The 27,895-nt window shown below is 37.6% G+C and overlaps 1 protein-coding gene across 2 annotated transcripts in view; it reads left to right on the top strand.

The window, feature by feature from the left end:
- The window catches only part of KLHL18 (kelch like family member 18), a 106,663-nt gene that overhangs the window by 60,447 nt on the left and 18,321 nt on the right, over positions 1-27,895 (top strand). Inside the window, exons 2-7 of one of the 2 annotated variants that reach the window (XM_074197740.1) lie at positions 1,283-1,413; positions 2,145-2,285; positions 7,359-7,557; positions 11,916-12,076; positions 13,540-13,676; positions 15,122-15,344. In XM_074197740.1, the coding sequence (XP_074053841.1) occupies positions 1,283-1,413; positions 2,145-2,285; positions 7,359-7,557; positions 11,916-12,076; positions 13,540-13,676; positions 15,122-15,344 (992 nt within the window). Of the gene's footprint in view, positions 1-1,282; positions 1,414-2,144; positions 2,286-7,358; positions 7,558-11,915; positions 12,077-13,539; positions 13,677-15,106; positions 15,345-27,895 lie in introns of both variants that reach the window. The other variant, XM_074197739.1, reaches the window with a different exon arrangement.

The raw sequence follows: 27,895 nt of genomic DNA, 5'->3' as shown, positions 1-27,895 counted from the left end.
GTGGGTGGATGGATAGTCATTTACAGAATTCTGGTCCACAAATGTTTTTATCTTGGTTCTGATTAATTACCATTTTAGTGTAGTCTTTCTCAGTTTTAATCACTAATACTATTTTCTGACTCAGGAGATTTCTACTAGCCATTAGTAGCTTGGTCATTCTTTGACACACGTTTTTTGTTTTTATTTCTTAATATCAGATTCCTAATAAAAATAATGTATGTTTACATATCTGTCTTTTTTTGTCTTTGTATCTATTGTAACACAGTGCCTTGCACACATGTTAGTTTCTTAATAAGTAAATACTTGTTGATCAGTTGATTGAAGGGGAGGATTCATAAGGGAGGAATAAAAATGATCCTCATGCATAAGTAACTAGCTTCCCATCTTCTCAGAAAACTGGAACACATAGACAAAGTGAACATTGAAAACTTACATAGCAAATATTAGAGACCATGAATGGATAGAATACAGATGCAGCAGAATAATATTTCATTTACGTGGGTTTTTCTTTGGAATAAGCTATTTTCAAATGAATAAATATTCCAAACAACTGCAACTTGCTCCATGAAGAATCAATGCTTTTAAAAAAATAGCCTTTTTGGATTGAAATTTTTCTGAAATATAATCCATTTCTTTGCCTTAATAATTAAAGTAGCCCTTGAAACAATGACCACGAGATGACACCATGAATAGAGCATTGTTCATGGAATCAGGAAAACTGTAATTCAGATTCTGCCTCACACACTTACTAGCTTTGTGACTCAAGATAAGTCACTTAAACTTTGGCTACCTCATTTTCCTCACCTCTAAAAGGGGGGAAGAGTTATACTTAGCAGGAATGTTGTGAGAACCAAATGAGGTGATCTTTGTAAAGTGTTTACATTGTAAACCTTAAAGCTCTATTATTAAGGAATATCCTGCTCCCTCACTCTTCTGACATGCTGCTTTTAATCTATTATAGTTTTAAACAAAGATGAGTAAAGTTTTCAGAACTGTATGTAAATCAGAATCAATATCTCTGGTTGAGGACCTTTCTCTAAGTCAAAGGACTTAGACTCCATGGCCTCATGACTGCTTAGGGAATCTACAGAATAGGAGCCAGCTGCTTAGATGGATTCATGGAGGTGGAACTTGTGTTCCACAGGCAGCCCTGACCCAGTTCTAAGGGAGAGATATTTGCTTGTCTTTACAGACAATGGCAAATGTTCAGGGCCAGCAAGCAGGCAGGATTTGTGTATTTATGTCTCTCACTTTCTTTTTCTTTGTCTTTCTCTCTCTGCAGGTTGGAGATCACAAATTCAGTGCCCACAGGATTGTTTTAGCTGCATCAATCCCTTACTTTCATGCTATGTTTACCAATGACATGATGGAGTGTAAGCAGGATGAGATTGTAATGCAAGGAATGGACCCAAGGTAATTATCAAAGATTGTACTATGCATTTACATAATATAGTGACTCCCTCTAGCAACACTAGATAGGCTCCAGAATCCCACCAAACATTGCAAAGAAGGTCCATTGCCAATGGCTTGGAATATGTGTTGGGGATAAGAGATAGGGAAAGAATGGTCTTATTGAGCCTTTTCCTGAAGGCCAGATCTTTGGAGGGTGATTTTTCAAAGTGATATGTGCTCAGGTTCTGATAGTCTCTGGATTAGTGTAGGGGGAGGGGGAGGGGGAGGGGCAAGGAAACCCAGAGAATGGAATAGCAAAGGGTGAGGAGGTGAGAGTGACAGAATGTATTTTGATGGATGAGGGGTCTTCGAGTGAAGAACTTCTGTATATGTGAGTGGAGCAAGCTGGGAGGAAAAAAAAAGTGGAACTTTAATGATATCAGAGAGAGAAAAAATTAGAGGGGCTTGAAGTGGGGAACAGGTGCCAGAAATGAAGCAAGGATATTGAAATTCAGAGAGATGTCAAAAAGACACAGAAACAAAAACTCATTTAGAACTTACTATCCAACCAACAGATGACCCTGGATGTGATAGGAGGATTATTGAGTTCAAGTTGTATCTTGGAGTGAGAGGGATGTCTCACACAGTCTGACTTTGAGTTTGGTGAATTTTTCTTAGCCTGCTGGAATATAAAAGTTGGCAAACAAACACATCTGGTTAACTCTGCTGTTTTTTCCTATGCTTCATTCTAGTGCCCTAGAGGCTCTAATAAACTTTGCCTATAATGGCCACCTTGCCATTGATCAGCAGAATGTCCAGTCCTTGCTCATGGGGGCCAGTTTCCTTCAGCTGCAGAACATCAAAGATGCTTGTTGCACATTCCTCAGAGAACGGTGAGAGGGCTGAGAACCCATCAGGGGAGGGAATGGGTCTCCCTTTGCTCTGGTAATTCCTGGTCTGAGTTTGTTGGGCCCTTACAGCTAATGTTATTATACCACATGAAAGGAGTCGACTGGTAAGAAAAATTGTGCTGTAGATGTGATATTTTAAAAAGGGAATGAAGTCATAACTACCCACTGCCAGATTAATCTTCCTAAAATAGCACTTTTTGAAAAGTATGATCGGGCTAAAAATACAGCTCCCCTCATGTAGAGAATGAAGCTTAAACTGACATTCCAAGCCCTTTATAATGTGGCATCTACATGGCTCTCAAAGCTGTCCCTCAGGGAAGCATCTTGTGAATTCTCACTAATTATGGATCAGTGCAGTCTGAAGAGATTGTTGAGCTTGTGTTCAAACTCTTCTTATTAACTATGTGACCAGGGGCAAGTCACTGACCCTTTCTGCTTCTGTTTCCTCAATTGAAAAAAAGGTGGATAATCCCAGTAGTATTTACTTCACAGCATTGTTATAAAGGAGAGAGTGTGTGTAAAATGTTTTACAAACTGAAAAGTGCCTTACAAAGATCAAAAGTTACTAATGAGAACAGTGATGAAGGCTGGTCTCTTCTTGATGCCTTCTCTCTCCTGATGGCATTGTTTTTCCTTCCTTCCCTACCTTCCTTCCTTAGCCCCCTGCCCCACCCCACACTTCCCCACCCAAGTGCCAAGTCTCTTCCTTTTCCTCCTCATTCCCTCCAGAGCCAAGCCCACCACACAGCACCAGGCAGCACAGCAGCTTGATTGTGGAGCAAGGCATGCCAGTCTCCTACTACCTTCAGGTGCTAGTGAGTGGTGGCTGCACACTCAGATACCCGCTGGAGAGGAGCATCAATGAAATGTGCGTGTTGGTTTGTTTGAAAGCACAGAAGAAAGTCGACACAGGGACACAAGGCAGATTTAACTTCCCATTTCATAAAGATGTACTTTTCAAAAACAAACTGTACATGGTGGAAGGCCAGAGTTCTTTGAACAAGCCCATGTCTTACTCTTTTTTTTTTTTTTGTATAGTGGAGTATTTTTCTTTGTTGATAATTAAGTTCATAATAAAAAAAGTTTAAAGATGAGCTGAAGTCAGGCTCCCTTGGACTTCAAATAAAAGCAAGGAGTCACTTCATTTTCCAGCAAGATATTTAATGTTTCTTTGCATTCACTACTCAGTCTGAGTAAAAAGGAGTAAAAAACATTGTCTGATTCTGTTCAACTATTTCTTAATGCCCAGGAAGCACTTAGTATTATCTATTTCAAGAAAAATGTCAAGAAATGGTTATAGAAACCATTAACAAATAAAAAAGTTAAGATTATCAGAATTATTTAGAAATTGGTTTGAAAAAGGTAAGGACGGGCATCTCTGCACATAAAACTAAGGATATTTTGGTAATATTCTCAGGCAATAAGACTATGGTCAGGTTTCAGGGGTGGAATTTTGGGTCCTACGGTCAGGTTTCAGGGGTGGAATTTTGGGTCCTACTTCAAGGTTGAAAACTGAGCTCTAGGACTGAAGATAGGACTATGTGGTAGTATAGAAAAGTACAGGTGGTCCATATTCCACTATTTCCCTTAGTTCTTTGGCTCCTTCTCTGAAAAGAACATAAGTAGGACCTTCTCAAATGTTTAGGCCAAGCCAGCCAATCTAGACTAAAAGAGCCATCACTTTCCGCTGGGTCTGGTCAGAGAGCTTTTTACTGCTCAACTGCTCTGTTTCAGTGAGGCAGCTTAGTGGAGTAGAAAGATCCCTTGCTTTCATGACTGGTTCCTACTCTTGGCCTTTGCCAAGTTAGCTTACCTCTTTGAGGCTCCTTCCTCAACTGTACCTTGGGAATAATAACTTCTTCTATCAGCTACTGCACACAGTGTTGTTGTGAGAACAGTTTGTAACCTCAGAGTGCTCCATAAGGGTGACCTCTCAGTATTTGTGTTAGAATTGCCTGGCTTAAACTGGAACATATAGAAGAAATCATTGAACCTTGTGTGTTTGATAAAAATCCTCCCTGATTTTTTTGCCCATGATCCCAAATAAAAAGAAGGAAATCAGCTGATCTATAGGTACTTATGAAGGGCCTCCTGGGTGCCAGCTGCTGTGAGTAGAAAGAATGAAGAACAGCCCTTGTGATTTATATTCTAATATATAGCTTACATTCTTTTCTTTTTTAACATTTAAAATAAATTTATTTTTGAATTTTGTAATTTTTCCCCAACTCTTGCTTCCCTCCCCCCACCCTCCAAGAGAAGGCAGTCTGTTAGTCTTTACATTGTTTCCATCCTATACATTGATCAAAATTGAATGTGTTGAGAGAGAAATCATATCCTTAGGGAGGAAAAAATAAAATATAAGAGATAGCAGGATTACATAATAAAATAATGTTTTTTTTTAAAATTAAAAGTAATAGTTTTTGGTCTTTATTCAAACTCCACAATTCTTTCTCTGGATATGGATGGTATTCTCCATCACAATACCCCAGAATTGTCCCTGATTGTTGCACTTATGAAATGAGCAAGTCCATTAAGGTTGATCATCGCCCCCATGTTTGCTGTTAGGGTATATAGGGTTCTTCTGGTTCTGCTCATCTCGCTCAGCATCAGTTCATGCAGATCCCTCCAGGCTTCCCTGAATTCCCATCCCTCCTGGTTTCTTCCCCAACTGATGGACATTCACTCAATTTCCAATTCTTTGCTACCACAAATAGAGCTGTATAGCTTACATCTAATGGAGGGCTCGTAAATATAAAATAAATATAAAGTAAATATAAAAGTATATGCAACTCAGGTAGAAAGTGAATAGACATAAATATATTCAAAGTAATTAAATACACAGTAACTTGAGAGAGAGGACACTAGCATTTGGAAGGGATTAGGAAAGGCTTCAGACAGAAATTGCTTAAAGCTTGCAACTGAAAGAGAGAGAAGTCCATATTAAGGAAGTCAGGAAGGAAAGCCTGTATTCCATACATATGAGATGGCACAGGAAAAAAAAAAGATGAAGTGTTATATGTTTGAGGAACAGAGAGAAAACCAGTTTGATTGGATCTCAGAGAGGGAGGAGTTATGTCCAGCAAGTCTTGAGAGATAGGTTGGAACCAGGCTGTATAGGAGAGTTTTAAAGGACAAATAGAGGAATTTAGTCATTAGGAAGCCACTGGAGTTGGTAGAATAGGGAGACCACATGATCAGATTTGCACTTACTTTTTTAGCAGAGTATAGGATGCTTTAGACTGAGTCATGATGAGTCACTGAAACCAGTTAGGAGGCTATTGAAATGATCTAGGCAAGAAATAATGGGGGCATGAACTGAGGAAATAGTTATATGAGGGGCAGCTCAGTGATTTAGTGGATAGAGCATTGGCCTTGGAGTCAGGAAGACTAAAGTTCAAATTCAGCCTCAGACACTTGATGACCACTAGCTGGGCAAGTAATCTTGGGCAAGTCACTTAACCCTGATTGTCTTGCTCCAGGACTATTTCCAGTTGTCCTTATCCATATCTGGCCATTGGATCCATTGGCTCTGGAGTAGAAAGGCTGGTGATTTAGCACAGCACCCCCCTCCACTCAAATCCAATTCATGTACTTGACATGGCATCACCTCCCTAATGTCATGATCTTCTTTGAGAATGAAGGACAAACATCATCATCATGAGTGGAGAAAAAAGGGTCAAGTGTAAAAGATGTTATGAAGATAAAAACAGCAAGATTTAGGAACCAATTGTATATGGAGGATGGGGTAATGAGGAATGGAGGTGATCTTGAAAGACTACAAAGATTGTAGTGTATTTGACAAAAGAAGGGAAGTTTGGAATAGGGGATAGAGGGAAAGAATATATTCTGCTAGGCAGCTGATACAGCACTGAAACTTGGGGGAGACTAGAATTGAATATATAGATCTTGGAGTCATCTTTGTAAGGATGATAAATAATGGGCTAAAATGAGATTATCTGAAGAGAGGAGAAAAGGGCCCAGGACAGAACCTTAGCAAACACCTTTTATTAGCTGATAGGTTATGACTGTCGGGCCAGCAAAGGAGACTGAAAAAGAACAGTTAGATAAGACAGAATGCTTTTAATTATGAAATCTAAGTCCAGGCTTTCAAAAACTGATAATGACTTTAAGATTTTTTTCTAGAGACCATTACTAGAAGAGGCACAGAAGCAGAATCACAGTGCTAGGATAAGACTAGCCCCTGGTGCCTGCTGCTGCTGCCTCACTCTTCACCAAACCTTCATTACTTTGGTTGGAAATTTCATTGTGCATCACAAGTTATCTTTGTACTTTGTTGTCTGACAGGGCCTGGTCTAGCTTACTGTCACATCAGTGTCAAGTAGAACCAGCACCAAGAAGAACCAGCAAGAAGAAATCTTCCCTGTTTGTCTTAGATTCTCTCTTTTTTTTTTTTTTTTGCAATTGACCCATGAGCTATACATAATCTATGCAGAGTCAGAGCAGGGAGCTCTGGGTATTATTCTACAAAACATCTACATATAGTGAATATAGAGAGGATTTGGGCAGGTCTCCCTACTTATCTCCAGACCACAAGCAAATCACTACATCTTTCTCTGCCTAATTTTCCTCATTTGTAAAATGAATGGGGGATGGGGGGAGTAAGGTATAGCAGAGATCTCTAAAGAGCATTCCTTCCCATTGTAAATCCCATGATCCTATCATGAAAGAGATGCAGATCTCTAGAGAATACCTTGCTATAATTTCATACCTAGGCTAATTTTCTTCCTCTGCCTGCCAGGGCTCTTTTCTCTCTCTCCCTCCTCCTCTTGGTCTAATTCTTTTCACTTCCTTGAGTTTGCTGATACACATCATACTTTAGAATCCAATTTAAAATTTTAAATCTGTAAGAGACCTTAGAGATCTTCTAGTCCAGTCCCCTTGGAAGTGGCTCACCCAGAATTTAAATGGTGATATGTAGTGGCAAAGCTAGAATTCATAATTCTTCCTTCTGCTCTTCTAAGAAATGATGAAAAATGTCATCTCACTTTTCCCACCATTGAGCTCTCCCTTTCTCTCTTTTCCTCACATACAAAGGCTGCACCCCAAGAACTGTCTGGGTGTCCGTCAGTTTGCTGAGACCATGATGTGTGCTGTGTTGTATGACTCGGCCAACAGTTTCATCCACCAACATTTTGTGGAGGTGTCTGTGTCAGAAGAGTTCCTGGCATTACCCTTTGATGATGTCCTTGAATTGGTGTCCCGAGATGAGCTCAATGTGAAATCAGAGGAGCAGGTACTTGGGGAACAATTGACTTTCTAAAAGTCTTAGGTGGGAACATTGCCTTTTTTCAGTCACTTGGTGACAATGCATTTTGTGATGCCTCAAGATCTTTGTCTCTCCACATGAATTCTGAAGAGAAAAGCAGAAAGTCTCTTCTCCACATCTATAGCTATTAGACTACTTTTCTTCCTTTAAGCCTCAGTTTCCTTCATGAAGCCTTTCCTGATTCCCTGAGTTGAAAGCATTCTCTTCCTCCCCAGAATTCCTTCTACAGTTTCCTTTGCTCTTATCACACACTCTACCTCCACATTTTAGGTGGGTTTTTTTGTTGTTGTTTTTGCAAGGCAAATGGGGTTAAGTAGCTTGCCCAAGGCCACACAGCTAGGTAATTATTAAGTGTCTGAGGCCACATTTGAACTCAGGTGCTCCTGACTCCAGGACTGGTGCTCTATCCACTGTGCCATCTAGCCATCCCATACCTCCACGTTTTAGATGTGCTTTTGTACAGGTAGTATTCTCTGTTATTTTGTTAGCACGCAGAGCCAGGGACTGAATTATTTTTCATCTTCATGTCCTCACATATTGCTTTATGTATAAGAAACTTATAATCATTGTGGATTGAATTGAATTTTGATTTGCTTGTCTAAGATCTAAAAGTGATAGAGGTCCAAGAAAATAGCTTTGCCTCCTTATTTATATATTTATTCACCTTGCATTCAATATGCATTTAATGACTATGTGTAGCAGCCCCCTGACTCATTTTAGAGGATACGGAGGTCAAATGCAAAGGCATGACTTACAACCTCTATCCTATAGTTTATATCTATATCTATAAAGTTTATGGTATTATTGTTGCTGCAATACCACACAGGCAGTAAGGTTTACAGAATCTCAGAGGAGGGAATGCTCACTTTTTTTTTAATTTAAATTTTATTTATTTAAGGCAGTGGGTTAAGTGACTTGCTCAAGGTCACATCTAGGCAATTATTAAGTGTCTGAAGCTAGATTTGAACTCAGATCCTCCTGACTCCAGGACCAGTGCTGTATCCTCTGCGCCACCTAGCTACCCCTAGGAGTGCTCGCTTCTGAATTGGTTTATCAGGGAGAGTTTCATAGAGCATGTGGAGTTGCATTTTGAAGAATGCACAGGATTTTAGGAGAGCTAGAAGAGAGGGGAGGAGGGAGGGTTGAGGACTAGAGGGGTGAATAGGGAACAGCACAGGTACATCTTGGTGGAATAAAAGGATTCACTCTAAAGTAGACTCAATAGAGGCCAGGGTTCACAGCAGGCTGAAGAAAGTTGGTTGGCAGGTAGTGGGAGCAGTCATCTTAAACTCCTCCTGCTAATTGTTCAATGGACTGAAAGTCCAGGCCAAGTGTTTGGATGACAGGTTTGGGGCAGGGCTGCTTGACTAAGGAAAACTGTCCTAGAGCTCATTTTTCACTTGATGCTTAAGAGACATATTTGATCCTCACTACTCTGTGAGGTAAATAGTACAAGGATTATTTTCTCCATTTTTTGGATGAAGAAACTGAGAGGTATAGGGACTTGTCCTCTAAGTGTCCTGTCAGGTTCTGTCCACACTGCTTCCTCAGAATATTATGCTAAGAGTTAGGATCCAACCAGTCCCAATATTTCTTTCTTTATTTTCTAGGGATTACTAACTTGGTTGCATGACCTAGGGCAAGTTACTCACCCACATTTCTTTATCAATCTATTTGTGCTACTTTCCTCATCTTTAAAATGATAATAATGCTGTTTTTACAATGCTTTATGGTTTATCATCACTTTCCTTACTACAACCTTGTGAGTTATCTGGTGCATTCATTACTTATCTCTGGTTTTCATTTGGGGAAACTAAAGGAAGAGAGGTTAGTTAAGTAACTTGTTCAAGGTCCTGTAGTTAGTCAAGTCCTTGGGTCTTTCAAGTTAAGATCTGGTATTCCTTACAATACCTGCCCTAGATATCTCAAAGCACCCTTGTGAGGATAAAGCCAGTGCTTTAAAAACAAGGCTGTCCAGATGCCCTGATGATCTTGTTCATATGAGTGATCACTATATTCCCTCAGATACCTTTGTGAAGTGGGAAGAACACAATTTGCCTTATCATAAAGTAATTTCAAAAGTGGAACCTATTCTGCATCCTCATCACCTGAATTTGGAGATGTCTATCATATCTCTTGTAGTACTGAGAACCACCAGGTGGCAGCACCAACAAGATCATTTACATTTGGACATGAAGCCTGGGGGAGGAATCAAGAGTGATTTTTCTCCTGCAGTTGAGGTCCAGATGTCATTCCTCCCCATACCCAGTCCAAGGGGTGAGGGCTATTTAGATACTTCACTATAGAAGAAATAAGTCTTTGGAGTACTTCCTTCAGTGACTCTGGCAGGGTAATATTATGGTCTTCATCACTTAACATTGGCACAGGGCAACATGATTTTCAAAGATTTTCCATTGAAATGCCCAGTGACTGCTGGTACTTTTCCTTGTCTGAAGTGAGCAAAACAATGAGATCCTTTTTTGATGTTCACATGTATCTTTTTAGAAGATTGAGCCTCAAGAGTTAAAGCTCTTGAAAGAAGTCTTAGGAAATCAGAAGAATCCAGTCCAGTTCCCCCACATACTCTAATGTGGTTTGGTAGCTTTATTATGAAATGAAGATTTCATATTATTGAGGCATTCCATTCCTAGGAAAACCTGGAAACGATTTGCTCTAGGCGACTTGTTATAACATTCCATAGTATTGCTAAACTTTTCTATGCTAATAGGGATCAGTTTATGTGCCTCCAGGTGACTGATGCCATATTCCATGAACAAAAACTAATTCTGAGCTCAAGGATAGTATAGCTACCCATTGCTGGCAAACGAGGGAAGCCAATGGAAGGGAGAGAGAGAGAGAGGCATGTATGTTCAAGGCAGAATACTTAGAGATTGCTTCTCTTAATGGAAATCAGCAAAATAACTTTTTGATTAAATTACTTTTTGGGGGGATATTTAATGTTTTCATCAATCATTTCCTATTTTGAGTGTTTATAGCAGTCTACAGAAGTTATTGAACACCCGCTATGTATTCTGTAGAGAGCTTGGAACACTGGCAATACAGAAAGCATTCAAAACACATTCTTTTCAATGTGTTTGGGGAAACATTAAGAAACTCATGAAATAATGGAAGTGCCAAATTGTAGCATTCTTCAGTTTAATTCACCATTTATTATGGTCCTAATATTTGTTTAGGTACTGGTGTACTAGAAGATTAGAAGGAATAATAAAAAAATTTATATCTATAGATTTATAAAAATGTGTGTTCAGTATTTCATATTGAATATACATATATTTATTCCTGATATAATCCACATTTTTATATATTCACAATAACCATAGCCTTTTGAATATATATGGCTCTATAATTATAATTATTTCTCATTGCCTAGCAAAGTCCATGAAATACACACACACACACACCCTTGTAAAGTATAAAAGGCTATATAATGTAAACTGCTATTGTTTTAAAACTACCTAAAGTTTATTGAATATGTACTTAAGAATTTATATCATTGTGTGGTAGAATAGAAAAAGAAGGTTTTATAGAGTTAGGACTTGATCAGAGCCTTCACACAATTCCCAGCATATTGTTATTGTTCAGTTGTTTCAGTCAGGTACAACTCTTCATGACTCCAGTTTGGGGAATTTTCTTGGCAGAGACATTAGAGGGGTTTCCTATTTTCCTCTCCAGCTCATTTTACAGATGAGGAAACAGATAAATAGGTTTGAGTGACTTGCTATAATAAGTGTAAGTGTCCAAGATTGGATTTGAATTTGAATTCAGCTTGACACAAATTAGGCACTTCAGAAATATTTATTGGTTGAATGATGTTGAATCAGCAGAGGAGAGAAGAAATACAATTTCCAAAAAGCAGAAGAATGCAAAGATACAAGTAATAGGACTGAGTAAGTCACATTCATAAAAAAGTATCTAGAGTGAAGGTCCAAATTGAATAACAATAGGCTGGACAGGTAGAGGAGAGTCATAGTGTGATAGAGGACCTTGGGATTTGAGAAAGAAAGAATTAAGGAATTCTTTTTGAAATGAGGGGCAATATGTTCTTCAAGGCTAGGAGATTGGTTGTAAGGATGGAGAACAAGGAATAGATATGAAAGATAAATAAAAATTGTTAAGGCTTCATAACTGACTGGATGTGGAGATTGGAGAGGAGAAGTCAAAGATGACTTTAATTGGTCAGCTTAGGAGAATGACAATGCCATTAGCAAAAGCAGGGGTTCAACAAATTCTTTCAGTTCATAAATAATTTGAATTTAAAAATGATGTTTTGTAGCCAGCCTGTCATTTCTTTTTTTGCCTGATAGGTATTTGAAGCTGCGTTAGCCTGGATTAGGTATGATCAAGAGCAGCGAGAGCCCTGCCTTCCTGAGCTTCTGTCCAAAATTCGTCTGCCTCTTTGTCGGCCTCAGTTCCTATCAGATCGGGTACAGCAAGATGACCTAGTACGCTGTTGTCATAAGTGCAGGTAAGCAAGGCCTGACTTCCCTTATATCAGTCGCATGAGAAGCGTGATGGTATAATATTATTATCCCCTTTTGACAGAGAAAGAAGTAGAGGCTCACAAAGAGAAAATTCTTCCCCAGGATCACAGAGCTAGAATTTGATTTTGTGTACTTTCTGTTATACCACACTGCCTAAGGATAGAAGTAGGAAATCAGAAGAATTCAATACACTTCCCCTACATTTTTTTTTTACTTTGTTTTTTAGGGGTTTTTTGCAAGGCAAATGGGGTTAAGTGGCTTGCCCAAGGCCACACAGCTAGTGTCTGAGACCAGATTTGAACCCAGGTACTCCTGAATCCAGGGCTGATGCTTTATCCACTGCACCACCTAGCCGCCCCATCCCCTACATTTTCTAATGTGGTTTAGTAGCTTCAGCCCTATTTCATTATATTGAGGCATTTTGTCCCTAGGAAGACCAGGAAACGATTTGCTTTAGGCGACTTAAGTTATTACATTCTGTATTGCTAAACCTTTCCATGCTAGTGGGTATTAGTTTATGTGCCTCCCAGTGATCTGTGCCTTAATCCATGGCCAAAAGCTAATTCTGAGCTCAAGGGTAGTAATATGACCTAGTTGGCAGTTATATCTCTGTCATTACTACTGGGGGACCTGCTACATGAGGGATCAAATGGATTTTAAATTAATTGTGTAAGACAAAGTTGTGGGTCAAAACATTTTGAAGAGAGGGAAGGTTATTACTGATGCACAGAACTGTAATTTGGAATGATTGAAGGCTAGGCCTGCCAGTTTGAATATTATGGGCCCTTATTTAGGTCACTCATGTACCTGGATTTGGAATCTCTATCAGCTCAAAATGTTCACCAGCCCAGACATTGTTTCCCATGTTTATAGAAATGAAATAATTTTTCCCCTTTCAGCAAAGCCTTCAGCCTATGTGCTGTGCCTTTCTTTATTCTAATCCCAACCCCCTCCTTTTTTTTTTTCTCCTGTTTTGAAGTTCTCCCTCTTTAGCAGATTCATTGATCAAAACTGCTTTCTGGTCTATAGTAGTGTTTTTTTAAATTTCCCTATTGATTTTTTTTTTTTAGTAGCAGATCTTTTGGTTATTAACTCCAGCCCATCAGCAGAGTATAGTTAAGCTCCCAAGTGACTTGCATGGCAATAGAATGTGTACCTGTACTTAGTAAGGAAGCATTTGCTAGTTCCCAGAAACACAAGATATAATTGACTCAGAAATGAACAGAGGCCTTGAGACTTGCCCTCATTAACTCCACAAAACTCACACCAATACACATCCATTTGGGATCCTTGAGGTCCTTAATTTTTGACAGCCATCCGTATTTTTATTTGAGAAAAGGTAACGGGTATTTCTTTTGGGGGGATGGAACCTTGTGCTAGAATTTGTCAGTCTGTGTCCTGTTTGAATGTGAGTAAATAATGTTTCTTACCTTGTGCTTCATTTCAGGGACTTGGTGGATGAAGCAAAAGACTATCACCTCATGCCAGAACGACGGCCACACCTGCTGGCCTTCAAAACTAGACCTCGCTGCTGTACTTCCATCGCAGGGCTCATCTATGCAGTTGGGGGACTTAACTCAGCAGGTATCTTGCAGCTCCCCTTCAGAATGAGAATTGTTCTCTTTGCCCCATCAAAGGGATTCACCAGAGTGTTTCACAGCATACCCTTTAGGTTTTACCCTTTTATTTGTGTAGTTTTTGATTTTTTTAAATGATTGTTTTTATATATTGTTAACGTTTATTGAGTATTGGTAAGGTGCATCATTTCCCATGTGTTTTTTGCACACCTAATTAAGGGAAGAAGAGAGAGTAAAGAAAAGAATTTAAAATCATGCCTATCTTAGGCCAATACAAGTCTCTAATATCAGAGCTTTAAGAAAATCACAACTTCAATTATTACTTACCTAAATTGGTTTATTCCAGGCTCAAATTGCCACTCAGTGCTTTTGGTAAGCGGTTTTTGCCATTTTTTTTTCTCCTTTGTGGTTGAAACAAAATTGGTGATTCATCCATTTCCCTGAGTTAGTGGCAGCACATGAAAACAGACTGTTTCTTTTGAGAAATCTCTCCCAGGGGTGGCTAGGTGGTGCAGTGGATAGAGCATTGGCCCTGGAGTCAGGAGTACCTGAGTTCAAATCGGACCTCAGACACCTAATAATTAATTAACTAGCTGTGAGGCCTTGGGCAAGCCACTTAATCCTCTTTGCCTTGCAAAAACCTTTAAAAAAAAAAAAAAAGAACAGAAATCTCTCCCAGCCGTGCTAATACTGAAGCAGTTCAGGTCTAGAATGGTTATGCTTGGAATTTCATCCACAAGAAAATATGTATACTGAGTTCTTTGAAATAAAGGGGATTATTTAGATCATTATTAAGGAGAGAGCCTGCTGTAACCTCATAGGAATAGGGTATTCCTGAGTGGAGAAAGTCCTTTCACCAAAGCAATCACCTTATCTCCACCATACAGTCTTAGAGAATTGCCTGAAGCATCAAGAGATTTAGAGGCCCGTGGGTGCCAGACAAAGGCTCCCTGGTCTCCATCCAGGCCTTTCTGGGTCTTAGTGTGGTTCTCTGGTCCCCTGGATTTTGCTGCCTCTCTGAAGGTAGTTATTCTCCAGAGATGTGGGTGTTTCTCCAATGCTTAACCTAAAGCTTTGGTTCTAATAGGATGATTTATAAGACAAATTTTAGAAATTTGTCCCCCACTTCTCTGCCTTTAGGTCTAAGCCAGGAATTTCTTTGATTGTAATTGATTTTCATTACTGACATTACCTCTCCTAAAAGTGAAATGGGTCTTGGGTTTGGCTAGTCTCCTAGAAAGTATAGCATAAGTGAAATTTTCACTATGGCAACACTCACAAATGAAGTTTGTTCTTGAAAATGTATAGGACAATCCTAGTATCTATGGTATTTTATCATTCTGTAGATGGTTGGAATCAGGTGAATGAGCACCATTCCCTATAAGTAGCAACTTGAATGTGTGGGATGTGTGGGATCATTTGTTTTAATTTGAGTAGCAAATTTTTATGCAGGTGATTCGCTGAATGTCGTCGAAGTGTTTGACCCTATCGCCAATCGATGGGAGAAGTGTCAGCCCATGACTACAGCCCGTAGCCGTGTGGGAGTGGCTGTAGTCAATGGGCTCTTGTATGCCATTGGAGGATATGATGGTCAATTGCGGCTGAGTACTGTGGAGGTATACAACCCTGAGACAGACACTTGGACCAAAGTGGGCAGCATGAACAGCAAGCGAAGGTATTTGAACTTTGAATTCTGCCATGTTTTTCTGTTTTATTTCACTCATTCATCTTTTCATTCAGTAGATACTTGATTTGTCTTTATGTACAGTGAGGGATACAAAGGAGTAAAGTAGAATTTGTAAGTTGATGTGGGCCTTATGGACCATCTGGTCCAACCCCTCATTTTATTGAAGAGGAAACCAAGGGGTCTGAACCTTATCACAGTGTTTGTAAGGGACTCTAGATCTTGTGAAGATGGCCACCTTCTAACCCCCCCCCCACCTCTGCCCCTGCATATACATGTACACACAGAAAACGAAATAGAATGTAAATTGCACGTAAGTGGTATAGTCAGTAAATGCAGTGGGAACTCTGAGGAAGGGGTGATTATAGGAAGCCAGAGGCACCAGAGGAGGTTTCATGGAGGCTCCATTAGAGGCTGGATATAGAATCACACATTTTGAATGTTAATCCCCAGAGGATCTTAGCCAAGCCATTTAGCCTCTTACTCTTGAATATGAAGATGACATGGCCCCTAAAGTCACTCTCAGCTCTAAACTTATGATCCTAAGAAACCTCAAATAGATTTAAATGGATAGGAGTTCATGTTCTAGGGCAGGCTTGTAGATACAGAAAGTTACTTAAAGAGACCAACTCAGTCTCCTTTTCCCCCCATAATCCCTATACTGGGAGATGGAGATTAAAGCCAGTGTTCTAACTTCTGGGGAACAAGCAAATAGGTTATGCCATTGGAAATGTGACATGTCTGGATGCTATTCTGAGTGATACAAGATGGCTCATTGGGCTGAACAGTGTGTCAGTAGTTGTCTGCATGAGGTATAGTTCAAGGTACCTTTGACTTGGAATCAGGTTTAAATCTTAACTCTAGCACTTAGTTGTTTAACCCTGGCAAAGTCACTTTATTTTCTGAGGATTAATTCTTACCTGTAAACTGGAGATGATAATGTTTGCACTGAGTGGCAAGATAATGTAGGAAATAGAGGATTAGCCTCAAAGTCAGGAAGACCAAATTCAAATCATAACTCTAATGTATAGTAGCTGTATGACCATGGTGAAGTCATTTAATTCTTTAGTTCTCTAGGGAACTAAGACTGTAAGTTATAGATGAGTTGTTGATCTGTATTGAAAGGAATCTGAATATTGGAAATTCTCCTTACCATTGAAAGCACAAGTTTGGCTCTCCTCCCTGCTATATAGGGAGAAAAAAATGCACGTTCTATATGTTCTTGATTTTCTTTGAGCAGAAATGTACTTTTCTGTAAATGATAATCACTATAAAAATTCACCAGTATGAATTTTCTTTATCATGTTTACCTTCTCTCCATCCCTCACTTTCTTTTTCAAAAATAAGAAAGGAAGATCAATTTAGCTCAGTTTTTTCTTTTAGAATTTAGCTCAGTTTTAAAGCATTTTGCTACATAAATGGTTAATGGTAATAAATTATATATTGTATAATTGAAAGCATTAATATAGATTGATGTGGTGTTTCTTTCCTAAGGATTAGTGCTTATATTTATGTCCAGAGAGTGTGAATCTGCTTTTTTTTTTTTAAATGCTATTCAAATCCTATTTAGAAAGAATTAAACTATGGTCTGTCTTAGAATCAAAGAAAGCATCATCTATACTGATTCATACTGTATCTGTACTTTCTTCCCACTATTGGTGCTTCTGGTGACTTTTCTGTTCCCATTCTTTGAATATAATATAGCATTTCTGTGGTTTTAAATGTTCCATTGTCCCCTGTCCCCAAATATTAGTTATTTCCTTACTTTATATTTGGGACTGGGAGAAGACTGAAGTGGAATTATTCTTATTTGCCTATTTTCTCCTCATTAATTTTAACAAAATTTGAATTATAACTTGGGAAGGCATGCTACTGATCTAGTTACTCTCTATTTTTGAATAATGTTCTGTTATTTAATAGTTTTGATATAGCCCCATTTTATTCTCATTAAATTATAGGCTTCATTAAAATGTTTTTGGTAATTTTTATAATCTTGAACAGTAATCTTTTTTCTGGCATTCCCTTCCTTACTGTGCTTTTTGGAGGAACTTTATTCTCCAATATTATTTTCCTCTACCCATCATTTGAGACTTAGATAGGTTGCTACAACTTTCTTGAAGCCTTCCTTCTAAGATCTCTCCAGTCCCACACTAATATCTTCCTCCTTTAAACTTACTGGCTAGACTACTCATTTAGCAATTATACAACTTTTGACATCTTTTGTGAAACTTCTATATCATTGTGTTTATAGTCTGATTAATGTACTTAAGATTAAGTGTATGTAATTATTGGTGTTTTCCCTACTGTTTTTTATACCAGAGCTTAAAGGAAACATTATATGAATTCTCTCTCTCCTTGAGTGCTGTGGGACAGTGTGGTGAGATAAACAGAAAGCAGACTAGGTGGCCAAAAGACCCATGCCTTTATCCAGCTCATACTTTGCTATCCACTGCTGTTATCAGTGACTTGGATAAACAAGGAAATGGCAGGTTTATAAAACTTTCAGATGAAACAAAAGCAAGAAAGATAGATGGTCCCCCTTTTATTAAGCACTTAGTATATATATGTCAGGTGTTGGGGGAATATAACAACAAAGAAGAAACAGTCCCTTGTCCTTTAGCTTATATTCTACTTGGGGGAGGGGGAGACACATAGGGCATTATGTACATATACAAGTGTATACAGAGTGTAAACAAAAGGGGAGGGAAGTCATTAGCAACTAGAGGAAAAGAGGGAATTAGGAAAGGCTTTGTATAGAAGGTGATGGGAGTAGTGGTAAAGAGGGGGTCCATTACAGACACATGAGGCAGAGCCAATTTAAAATATAGAGATGGGAGCTAAGGTGTTCTGTGGGAAGAAAAGCAAGAGAATCAATTTGATGAAACTCTGTAGAGGGGATGAAGTAGATTAATTTCTAAAACTAGAAAAGTAGGTTGAGGCCAGGTTGCAAAGGAGGATCCTGCCTTTCAAGATAATTTCAAATTATTGATGTGACTATTCAATTTTTTTACCCATCTAAAGAAAACTTTTTTTTAGTGCCTTCTGTACCTGTTCTTCATCTCCCTCTTTCCCACAAGAATTCCTTGACTTTGTCACATGTTTTTGATAAAATTAGATCTTTCATGTCTATGGCATTTCTCTGATCTATCATGAGTTTAGTAATTCTGACAAAAAGGAAAGGTTAGCTGGCATGACTTTCTCTTTTTAAAAAATAGTTTTCTTTTTTCCAATTACATATAAAGATACTTTAACATTCATTTTTTAAAAATTTTGAGTTCCCAGTTTTTCTGTCCCTCCTTGTCTCCTTCCCTAAAATGATAAGCAATTTGATATAGTTTAAATTTGTATAATTATATAAAATATATTTCCATTTTTAGTCATGTTGTGAGAGAAGAAATAGACCAAAAGGAAAAAAGTGTAAAAAAAAAGAAAAAGAAAATAATGTTTTCATTTGTATCAATTCTTTCTCTGAATGTGGATAAAAATTTCCTGTCACGAGTTTTTTTTGGAATTGTCTTGAATCATTTTATTGCTGAGAAGAGTTAAGTTATTCATAGTTGATCATCACATAATCTTATTGTTACTTTGCATATTTCCCCGATTCTGCTTACTTCACTTTGCATGAGTACTTGTAAGTCCAGATTTTTCTGAAATCAGCCTGCTCATCATTTCTCATAACACAAAGGTATTCTATAACCACAATTTGTTGAACCATTCCCCAATTGAAGACATCTCCTCAATTTCCAGTTCTTTACCACTAGGAAAAACAGGTGCTATAAACATTTTGTACATATGAGTCCTTTTCTCTTTTTTTATGATCTGTTGTCTTGTTCTTGTTGAAATTGTGTTCACTTGTTATAACCACTCTTTGCTTTTTTAGGGATTCTTTAATCTTCCCTGGAAAAAATTTTTTGATTTTTCAATGGATGTTTGATTTCACTGATATGGTTACTCTCTCCATTTCTGGAGATCCCAATCTATTTATTCCCTTCATACTGTTATCAGTTTTTTCTCGTAAATCTATCCAGTTTGCTAAGAGCTTTTGACTGGTATTTTTGACTTTTTGTTGGTACCTGAGAAGTATGCAGACTGACCTTCAGATATGTGAATGTCTCATCTTTTCTAATCATACATCTATCTCTCTGATGATAACTTTTGTGCTACTCCTTTTGTGTAATTCTTGGTTATGTGTTACATTACCTACCCTGTGTTTCTTTATTGTCCTTTGGGTGATCTTAAGCTTCAGTTCTTCAGAGACCATGGTGTAGCCATAAAGCATTACCAGAAAAAATATTGACAGAGTTTAGGCCTATTTCAGGGAGAATATGGGGATCATTATAAACTCTGCAGTTCCCTAATGACCATCCAAGGGGCAGCTAAGTGGCATAGTGGATAGAGCCCTTGGGTTAGGAGGACCTAATAACCGTCCAACCTTCTCTTTACCTCCTTTTCCATTCTTGACCCAGTGCATTGTTTATGATATGTGTCCAAAAAATATGTGTGCCAGCTTCTTGGGTGAATCAACTTGAGTTTTCCACCAAATTACATAGTATAATCTGAATAATACTTAGGCAATTTTTGTCAGCTTGCTCTTTCATTGTGAATAGTTAATACAAACTCTTAAGGAATTATGGATCTTATTTAAGAAGTTACCATTTTCCAAGGCTTGATGATATCAGCATAGATGTCTTTGGATTTCATCTGTGGAAAATTTTCATTGATTTAAATTCTAACTTTATTTTTTTAATTGAACTCAAGTTTTATTCATCATGAAATTCAAGGACTTTCTGATCATAGCTTTCAGGCATCTTTTGGGCAAGTCTAGTGCATGAGCACATACTTAGTCCATTCCATTTCATGAACCTGAAGCATCAATTGTGTCTTCCTTTGAAATTAGTCACTTCTTTTTCATCAGCAATTCTTCTGGCCTCCTGCTGAACCATCTTTGTGGACACAGGAATTCCAATTGCTCTTTGCTCTTCAATCTATCTCTTCCATTCTCTCTCTCTAACTCAGGCCATTTGGCTTACTTGCCTCTCATGGCCTTCTTCTGCTATGGCGTTTTCAGTCAGGTTTCCTCTTCCTGTAGCCAGACTCAGATTGGATCTCAGTTGGAGGAGGACCAAGCTGATGTTCAGCAGCATGATTCCATTCACTCCTGCAAACTAGATCACTCTGAACTTGAATTCAGCACTGAATGAAAATCTTTTCTGAGCTGTTTCTGGGCAGAAGGTGGCAAAACATAACCTTGGTGTCTTATTGATCTAACAATCAGAACTTTAGATGAATAGCTGCTGTAACTGTATTGGGTAACATTGCTTTGGTTTCCATCACTGATAATGACAAGGTTGCTGCCTAGTTTCCAAGATAATTTCATTCTACCCAATTTAGCTGTAGCAACCACTCTTCTCAGAACTCAGGGTGCTTGGCTTACATCTTCACCATTTCCTGACATAGCTCTGCTTCATTTCTGGTTTTTATCTGTTTATGCTGATTTGACTTGACTCATCATCTTAGTCTTGATCTTTTTTTTCCCCTTTTCCTCTGACTCAATGTCTAATATCCCTTCACCCCAAATCTCCAGCCCATGACTTTACTAGTTGATTGATTGATTTATTTTTTGAAACAAACAAACAAAAATTTATTTAAAGAAGTTACAACACATAGGAAAGGTTAGGGAGGGAGGGAGGGAGGGAGGGAGGGAGAGAGAGAGAGAGAGAGAGAGAGAGAGAGAGAGAGAGAGAGAGAGAGAGAGAGAGAGAGAGAGAAGAAAAGCCAAGCAGCACTGGCAGCTTGGATAGGCAGCAAGATAGAGAAGACTGTGGCTAAGCTGAGTCTCTTATCAAATGTTTTGCAAACTTATTCTTTTTCTTTTCTTACTATTAGGACTAGCATTTCTAGTACAATATTGAATAATAGTAGTGATAATTGAAATCCTTGCTTTATCCTGATCTCATTGGAAAGATTTCTAGTTTATTCTCATTACAGAAATGCCTGTTCTTGTTTTTAGAGAGATAGCACTTACCATTTTAAGAAAAAAACTCTTTTGCTTTCTGTTTTCTAGTGTCTCTAATAGGAATGGGTTTTGTATTTTGTCAAAAGCTTTTTTGACATCCACTGAGATAATATTTAATGTTTGTTGTTTTCATTATTGGTATGGTCAGTAAGTTGAACCAGCTCCGCATTCAGGTATAAATGGTATAAATCCCACCTGGTCGTATTGTATTTATTTGTGATATAATTACTGTAAACTCCTTCATAGTATTTTATTTGAAATTTTTCATCAGTATTCAATAGGGAAATTGATTTGTAATTTTCTTTCTCTGTTTCTGTTCTCCCTGTTTTAGGTATCAAAATCATATTTATTTTTTAGAAGGAATTAGCAGGACTCTTTCTTTTACCAATTTTTTCAAATAGTTTAAATAGTATTGGAATTATTTTCCTCTAAGTATTGCTTTGGCTACATCTCACAAATTTTGGTTTCTTAGTTTTCATCTTTAATGAAGTTATTATTTTTCCAAGTTCTTTGATTTACATTTTTTAGTTTTCAATTAATTTTTATTCTATACCTCTAAAACCCTTTATTGGATATAATATTTAGTGCTTTATGATCAGAAAAAGGTGCATTTAGTATTTCTATTTCTGCATTTATTTATGAAGTTATTATGGTCATTTTTTATTCTATAAACATTTTATTTGTTTTTTCTATTACATACAATGATAGTTTTTATACCAGGTTTTTTTTTTTTTGCAAGGTTTTGAGTTTTACAATTTTTCTCTCTCCTTCTCTTCCTTCCCTTCCTTCCCTCCTCCCCCCAATAGAAGGCAATTTGATATAGGTTTTATATTTGTAACCATGATAAACATAGATCAAAACTGAACCTTTTTTGAGAGAAGAATCAGATCCAAAAGAAAGAAAGAAAACAATGATAATAAAATTACATAAGATAACTTTTAAAAATTGAAGAGGATAAGCTTTGGTCTTCATTTAAACTCCACAGTTCCTTCTCTGGTTACAGATGGTATTTTCCATCACAAGTTACCTAAAATTGTCCCTGATTATTGCACTGATAGAATGAATAAGTTATGCTCAATTTTTATTAAGGTGTTAAATTAAGTATGTTTCTTTCTATTCCCATTCAATTTTCTCCAGAAGTCAATTTTATCTTACTTTTCCAAAATTCTATCATCTTTACTACTTATTTTATAGTAAGCTTTATCTAGTTTTGAGAGAGAAAAGTTAAAGTCTGCCTACTAGTATAGTTTTACTGGCTGCTTATTCCTGTAATTCATTTAACTTTTCCATTAAGAATTTGGGTTCAAGGGGTGGCTAGGTGGCATAGTGGATAAAGCACCAGCCCTGGAGTCAGGAATACCTGGGTTCAAATCTGGTCTCAGACGCTTAATAATTACTTAGCTGTGTGGCCTTGGGCAAGCCATTTAACCCCTTTTGCCTTGCAAAAACCTTAAAAAAAAAAGAATTTGGGTTCAGGGTAGAGCCAAAATGGCAGAGAAAAGCCAGGAAATAGCCTGAGTTGTTCCCAGTTTTCCTTAGAAACAACATTAAATCAAATCTCTAAAAGGATTCTGGAGTTACAGAACCTACAAAAAGATAGAATGAAACAATATTTTATGTTTAGATAACTTTTATTGACCTCAGTAAAGGTCTGTCTCACTTGGGTAAATGGAAAGTACAGCCCAGCATAGAAGTTGTCTGGGCAAGCCAATAGGAGGCTCTTAGCCTCACCATAGATTAGATTATCTGTGAGATCTCTAGCTCCAGCATAGAAGGTAAACTACCAGCTCTGGAATTCTGAACACAATAGATAATGACTAGATTGGGCTTTCAGTGCAGTGGGCAAGGTGCCAGCATTTGAGACTCCAGTGCAAAAACAGTGCCAGGAGCTCAACTTCTAAAGTCACAAAATAAATTTAAAAATAAACAAAAAACAGAAAAGAGCCCACACCACAGAAAACTACCTTGACAGCAGGGAAAATCAAGACACAAACTCAGAAGAGAACAATAATGTCAAAATGTCTATTTGCAAATGGAAAGATGAATTGATTTAAAGCTCAAAAAGCCTCATTGGAAGAGCTCAAAAAGGATTTGAAAAATCAAATAAAAGAAGTAGAAGAAAAATTGGGGGGTTATTCAAGAGAGAATCAACAACTTGTAAAAGAAAGGACAAAAAGTGATTGAAAAAAACAATTCTTTAAAAAATATGATTGGCCTAATTTTGGGGGGGGCAGAACCTTCGGGGGGGGGGGGGAACTTCTTGGAGGTACGAAAACTAACTGAAGAAAATGAGTCCCTAAAAATTAGAATCAGGGAAGTGAAAGCTAAGATATCAAAAGCATTCAAAATCAAAAGAAGAAATAGAAGAAAGTATAGAATATCTCATTGAAATAATGAATGACCTGGAAATTAAATACAGGAAAGATCATTTAAGATTTTTGGATTGTCTGAAAGTGCCACCCCCCAAAAAAGGGGGGGCATCTCACAAGAAGTTATCAAAGTGGGGTGGCTAGGTGGTGCAGTGGATAAAGCACCGGCCCTGGAGTCAGGAGTACCTGGGTTCAAATCTAGTCTCAGACACTGAATAATTACCTAGCTGTGTGGCCTTGGGCAAGCCACTTAACCCCCATCTGCCTTGCAAAAAAAAAAAACCCCTAAAAAAAAGTTATCAAAGAAATCTGCTTTGATATCCTAGAACCAGGAAGCAAAATAGTCATTAGAAGAATCCTTCAATCACCTCCTAAAAGAAATTCCAAAATGAAAGTTCCAAGGAATATTGTAGCCAAATTCCAGAATTATCAGGTCAAATAGAAAATGCTACAAGCAGGCAGAAAGCAGCAATTCAAAATCAAGGACAGATAATCAGGATTAAACAGGATTTAGCAGTTTCTACATTAAAGGATTGGAGGATTTGAAATATGATGTTCCAGAAGGCAAAGAGATTTGAATTGCAACCAAGAATTAATTACCCAACAAAACTGAGCATAATCTTTCAGGGGGAAAAAAATGGACATTCAGTGAAATAGGGACTTTAAAATTTTCCAAATCAAAAGAATAGAACTGACCATAAAATTAGATCTTCCAATATAAGACTTGAGAAGCATAAAAAGGTAAACAGGAAAAGAAAAAAGGCAACAACCCCCCAAATTTGTTATTCAGTAAAATTAAACTGTTTACATCCTGACACAAGAAAATGATAGGAACTATGTCTCTATTACAGCAGATAGAAGGTTTATACATAGAGGGTGTGGGTATAAGTTGACTTTGATGTAATGATATTAAAAATTAAAGGGTTCAAAATAGATTTTCTGAGAGAAGAGGAAAGGGGGAGGCAGAGCAGGGTATATTACATCACATGTAGAAGTGCAAAAGACCCATTTTAGTAGAGGGAAAGGAATGTGTATGAGCATTTTTTGAACCTCAGTTTCATTGAATTTGGATCAAAGAGGGAAAAAATAGTCAGTTGGATATCAATAATTATCCTTCTCTAGGGAAATAGGAGGGGGAAAAGGGAAGGGGGCTGATAGAGGGGAGGGTACATTGAGTTAGGTGATGGGCAGAAGCAAAGCACTGGGGAAGAAGGAAATAGATTGGAGGGATATACAGTTAGCCATTATAATTGTGAATGGAATGAATTCTCCCATAAAACAAATAGATAACAGAATAGATTAAAAGTCTGAATTCTACAACATGTTGTTTACAAGAAATACATTTGGAGCAAAGGATACACAGTAAAGTAAAAAGAAATAATATTATGCTTTTTATATAAGTAAAAAAACAGGGTAGCAATCTTGATCTTAGTCAAAGCAAAAGCAAAAATAGACTTAATTAAAAGAGATAAGGAAGGAAATTACATGTTGCTAAAAGGAACCATAGACAATATAGTAATATCAATACCAAACATATATGGCCCTAAGTGTTATATAACATCCAGATTTTTAGAGTAATTGCAGGAAGTAATTAATTAAGTGAATTACAGGAAGAAATTAATGGCAAAACTTTACTAGAGGGAGACCTCAACCTCCCCCTCTCAGAACTAGATGAATTTAACCACATAATAATTCTGAAAGAAGTTAAGATGAATGAACTTTTTTGAAAAGTTAAGATATGATAGACCTCTGGAGAAAGTTGAATGGGGTTAAAAAGTACCTTTTTCTCAGAGGTACATGGCATCTCTACACAGATTGGTAATAAAAAAAACCTCATATGCAAATGCAAAAAAAAGCTAAAATATTCATTGCCTCTTTTTCAGATCATGATGCAAAAATGTGATTACAAGGAAAAGTAGATAAAAAGTTAATCAAAAACTAAATTGGGTTGTTGTCCTTTGTTCTCAAAGAGGACCAAAATGACATCACATGTTAGAGTCAAGTATACAGTATTTTCAACTGTAGCTGATCAAACCAGTACAGGCTTAGAATGCTTTACTACGTACAGGTCATGCACAAATAGACCATGGAATGAATTCTCCAAATTTTTTTTTCAGCCACTACAATTCTGTTTTGGTTATAGAATGTAAACACTTTCTCTTATGAAGACATGCCATGCTGGTTAGTTCTGTGCTAGTGTTTTCCCTGTCTTGCAATTAATTTCAAAGGTCTTATGTCCTTGTAAAACTTTTTCTGACCATCATGTGAGCATTTGCCCTGTCTGAGTTCTCCATATTTTGGTAAGTGTGCATTTCAAATCCAAATGATATAGTCAACCCATTAAAATTGCACTCTCTGTAGTAGAGTTTGAATATTTGGCAGTTTCATTCAAGAAATGGCTTCATCATCTGGTATCTTCTCCTGCCAGGTGATTTTCAGAATCTTCCTAAGACATTTCAAATAGAAACAATTCAGTTTCCTGTCATGACCTTGTTGTGCTGTCCAGGTTTCACAGGCGTACAACAGTGAAGTTGACACAATAGCCCCTCAGTTTGGTAGTCAGTCTAATATCTCTTCTCTCCCACACTTTCTTTCAAAATCTTCTAAACACTGAGTTAGCTCTGGCAGTGCATGTGTCAACCTCATTAACTATGTGTATGTCCTTGGAAAGTATACCACCAAGGTAAGTGAACTTATCCTTAGTATTCAAAACTTCTCCATTTGCTATAACTATTGGTACCACATATAGGGGATGTGGCTGACTACTGAAGCACCTGTGTTTTCTTGGGATCACTCTTCTCCTGGCCTGCACTCAGTTCTTCATCCAGAAAGGGTACTATTAACCTGCAGCCACAAAAACTAGTTCCTCTCCCTGCCTTGGTACTGTGACCAGGACCTTGCTTCCTTGGAACTGACCATAAACACTCTTCTGTGTCCTGAAACTATGACCCAGAACAATTTGGTGATAGAGTTGCCAAACAGTACCAGACCCTGCACCTAAAGCTATCAGAGTCCCCTGTAAGTGTGTGTGTGTGTGTGTGTGTGTGGTGGGCGGGGGGGGGGGGGGGTGACTTGCCCAGGGTCACACAGCTAGTAAATGTCAAGGCTATATTTGAATTCAGGTTCTCCTGTTGGTGTATAATCTGTTTTTGACCACTTGTCTGACTCCCTGACCCCTCTCTCTGGACTGAGAACTTTCAAAACTGATGCTGCTGTGGTTATACCTCCAAGTCCTGCACCTGATGCTGCTGCCATGCTCTAGGCATTGCCTTCCACTCCAGTGTCTCTCAAACTTTTCCTGTTGACTTCCTAAGCTGTCTTTGGCTGGAAAAATGTCTCACGTTGACCTTTTGTTGGCTGTACTGCTCCAGAATTCTATCTGAAACGTTACTTTAAAGTTGTTTAGAGGAGAATATTAGAGGAATTTTTCTGGGCTCTGCTTCTACTCTCCCATCTTGATTTTGCCTTCCTCTCTGACTTTTCTTAAAGAAAGTATTCATTATTTATAAGGTGTGAGACTTCTATATTGAATGCATCTTTGAGTTCTATCATTTCTTAATCTTAAACCATACTTTCCAACTTTTTTTCTCTAATTCATACATAACTTTGCATTAAAGACACTGAATATTAAAGTATATGTTGATTTAATTGACCCTGATAGATACTTAATAATGCGATCCTTAAAAATTGAGTGGATCAAAGAACAAATCATAGAAATAATTCATTATTATGTGAAAGAGAATCATAATAATGAGAACTAATGCTAAAATTTCTGGGCTGTAGCTAACCTGGTATTCAGAAGAAAAGAAAAACCTATTCCTGATAACATACATTAATGACATGGAAAAAAGATAATTAATAAACTATATATAATTTAATATTTAAAAAAATCAATGAATAAGTCTAAAAAAGAAAAATTTGTAAATTAGAGGGGAAATAATTTAGATGCTCAAAAAATTATAGAATTTATAAAATTAAAAGTTAGTCCTTTGAAAAAACTTAACATCAAGACTTCTGGCCAAGATGGCAGAGAGAAGATGGGCACAGTTCTAAAGTCTCCTGATCTCTTCCCCATCTATCACATGAAACAAACCTCTTAAAAGAAATCCGACCCACAAAACCCAGAAAGAAAAGCCAGGAGAAAGAACATCTATCTC

Source organism: Macrotis lagotis, chromosome 8, assembly GCF_037893015.1.
Source record: "Macrotis lagotis isolate mMagLag1 chromosome 8, bilby.v1.9.chrom.fasta, whole genome shotgun sequence".
In the NCBI taxonomy this organism is placed as follows: domain Eukaryota; kingdom Metazoa; phylum Chordata; class Mammalia; order Peramelemorphia; family Peramelidae; genus Macrotis; species Macrotis lagotis.
The sequence above is the reverse complement of the archived record's forward strand: the minus strand, read 5'-3'. Positions and strand labels throughout refer to the sequence as shown.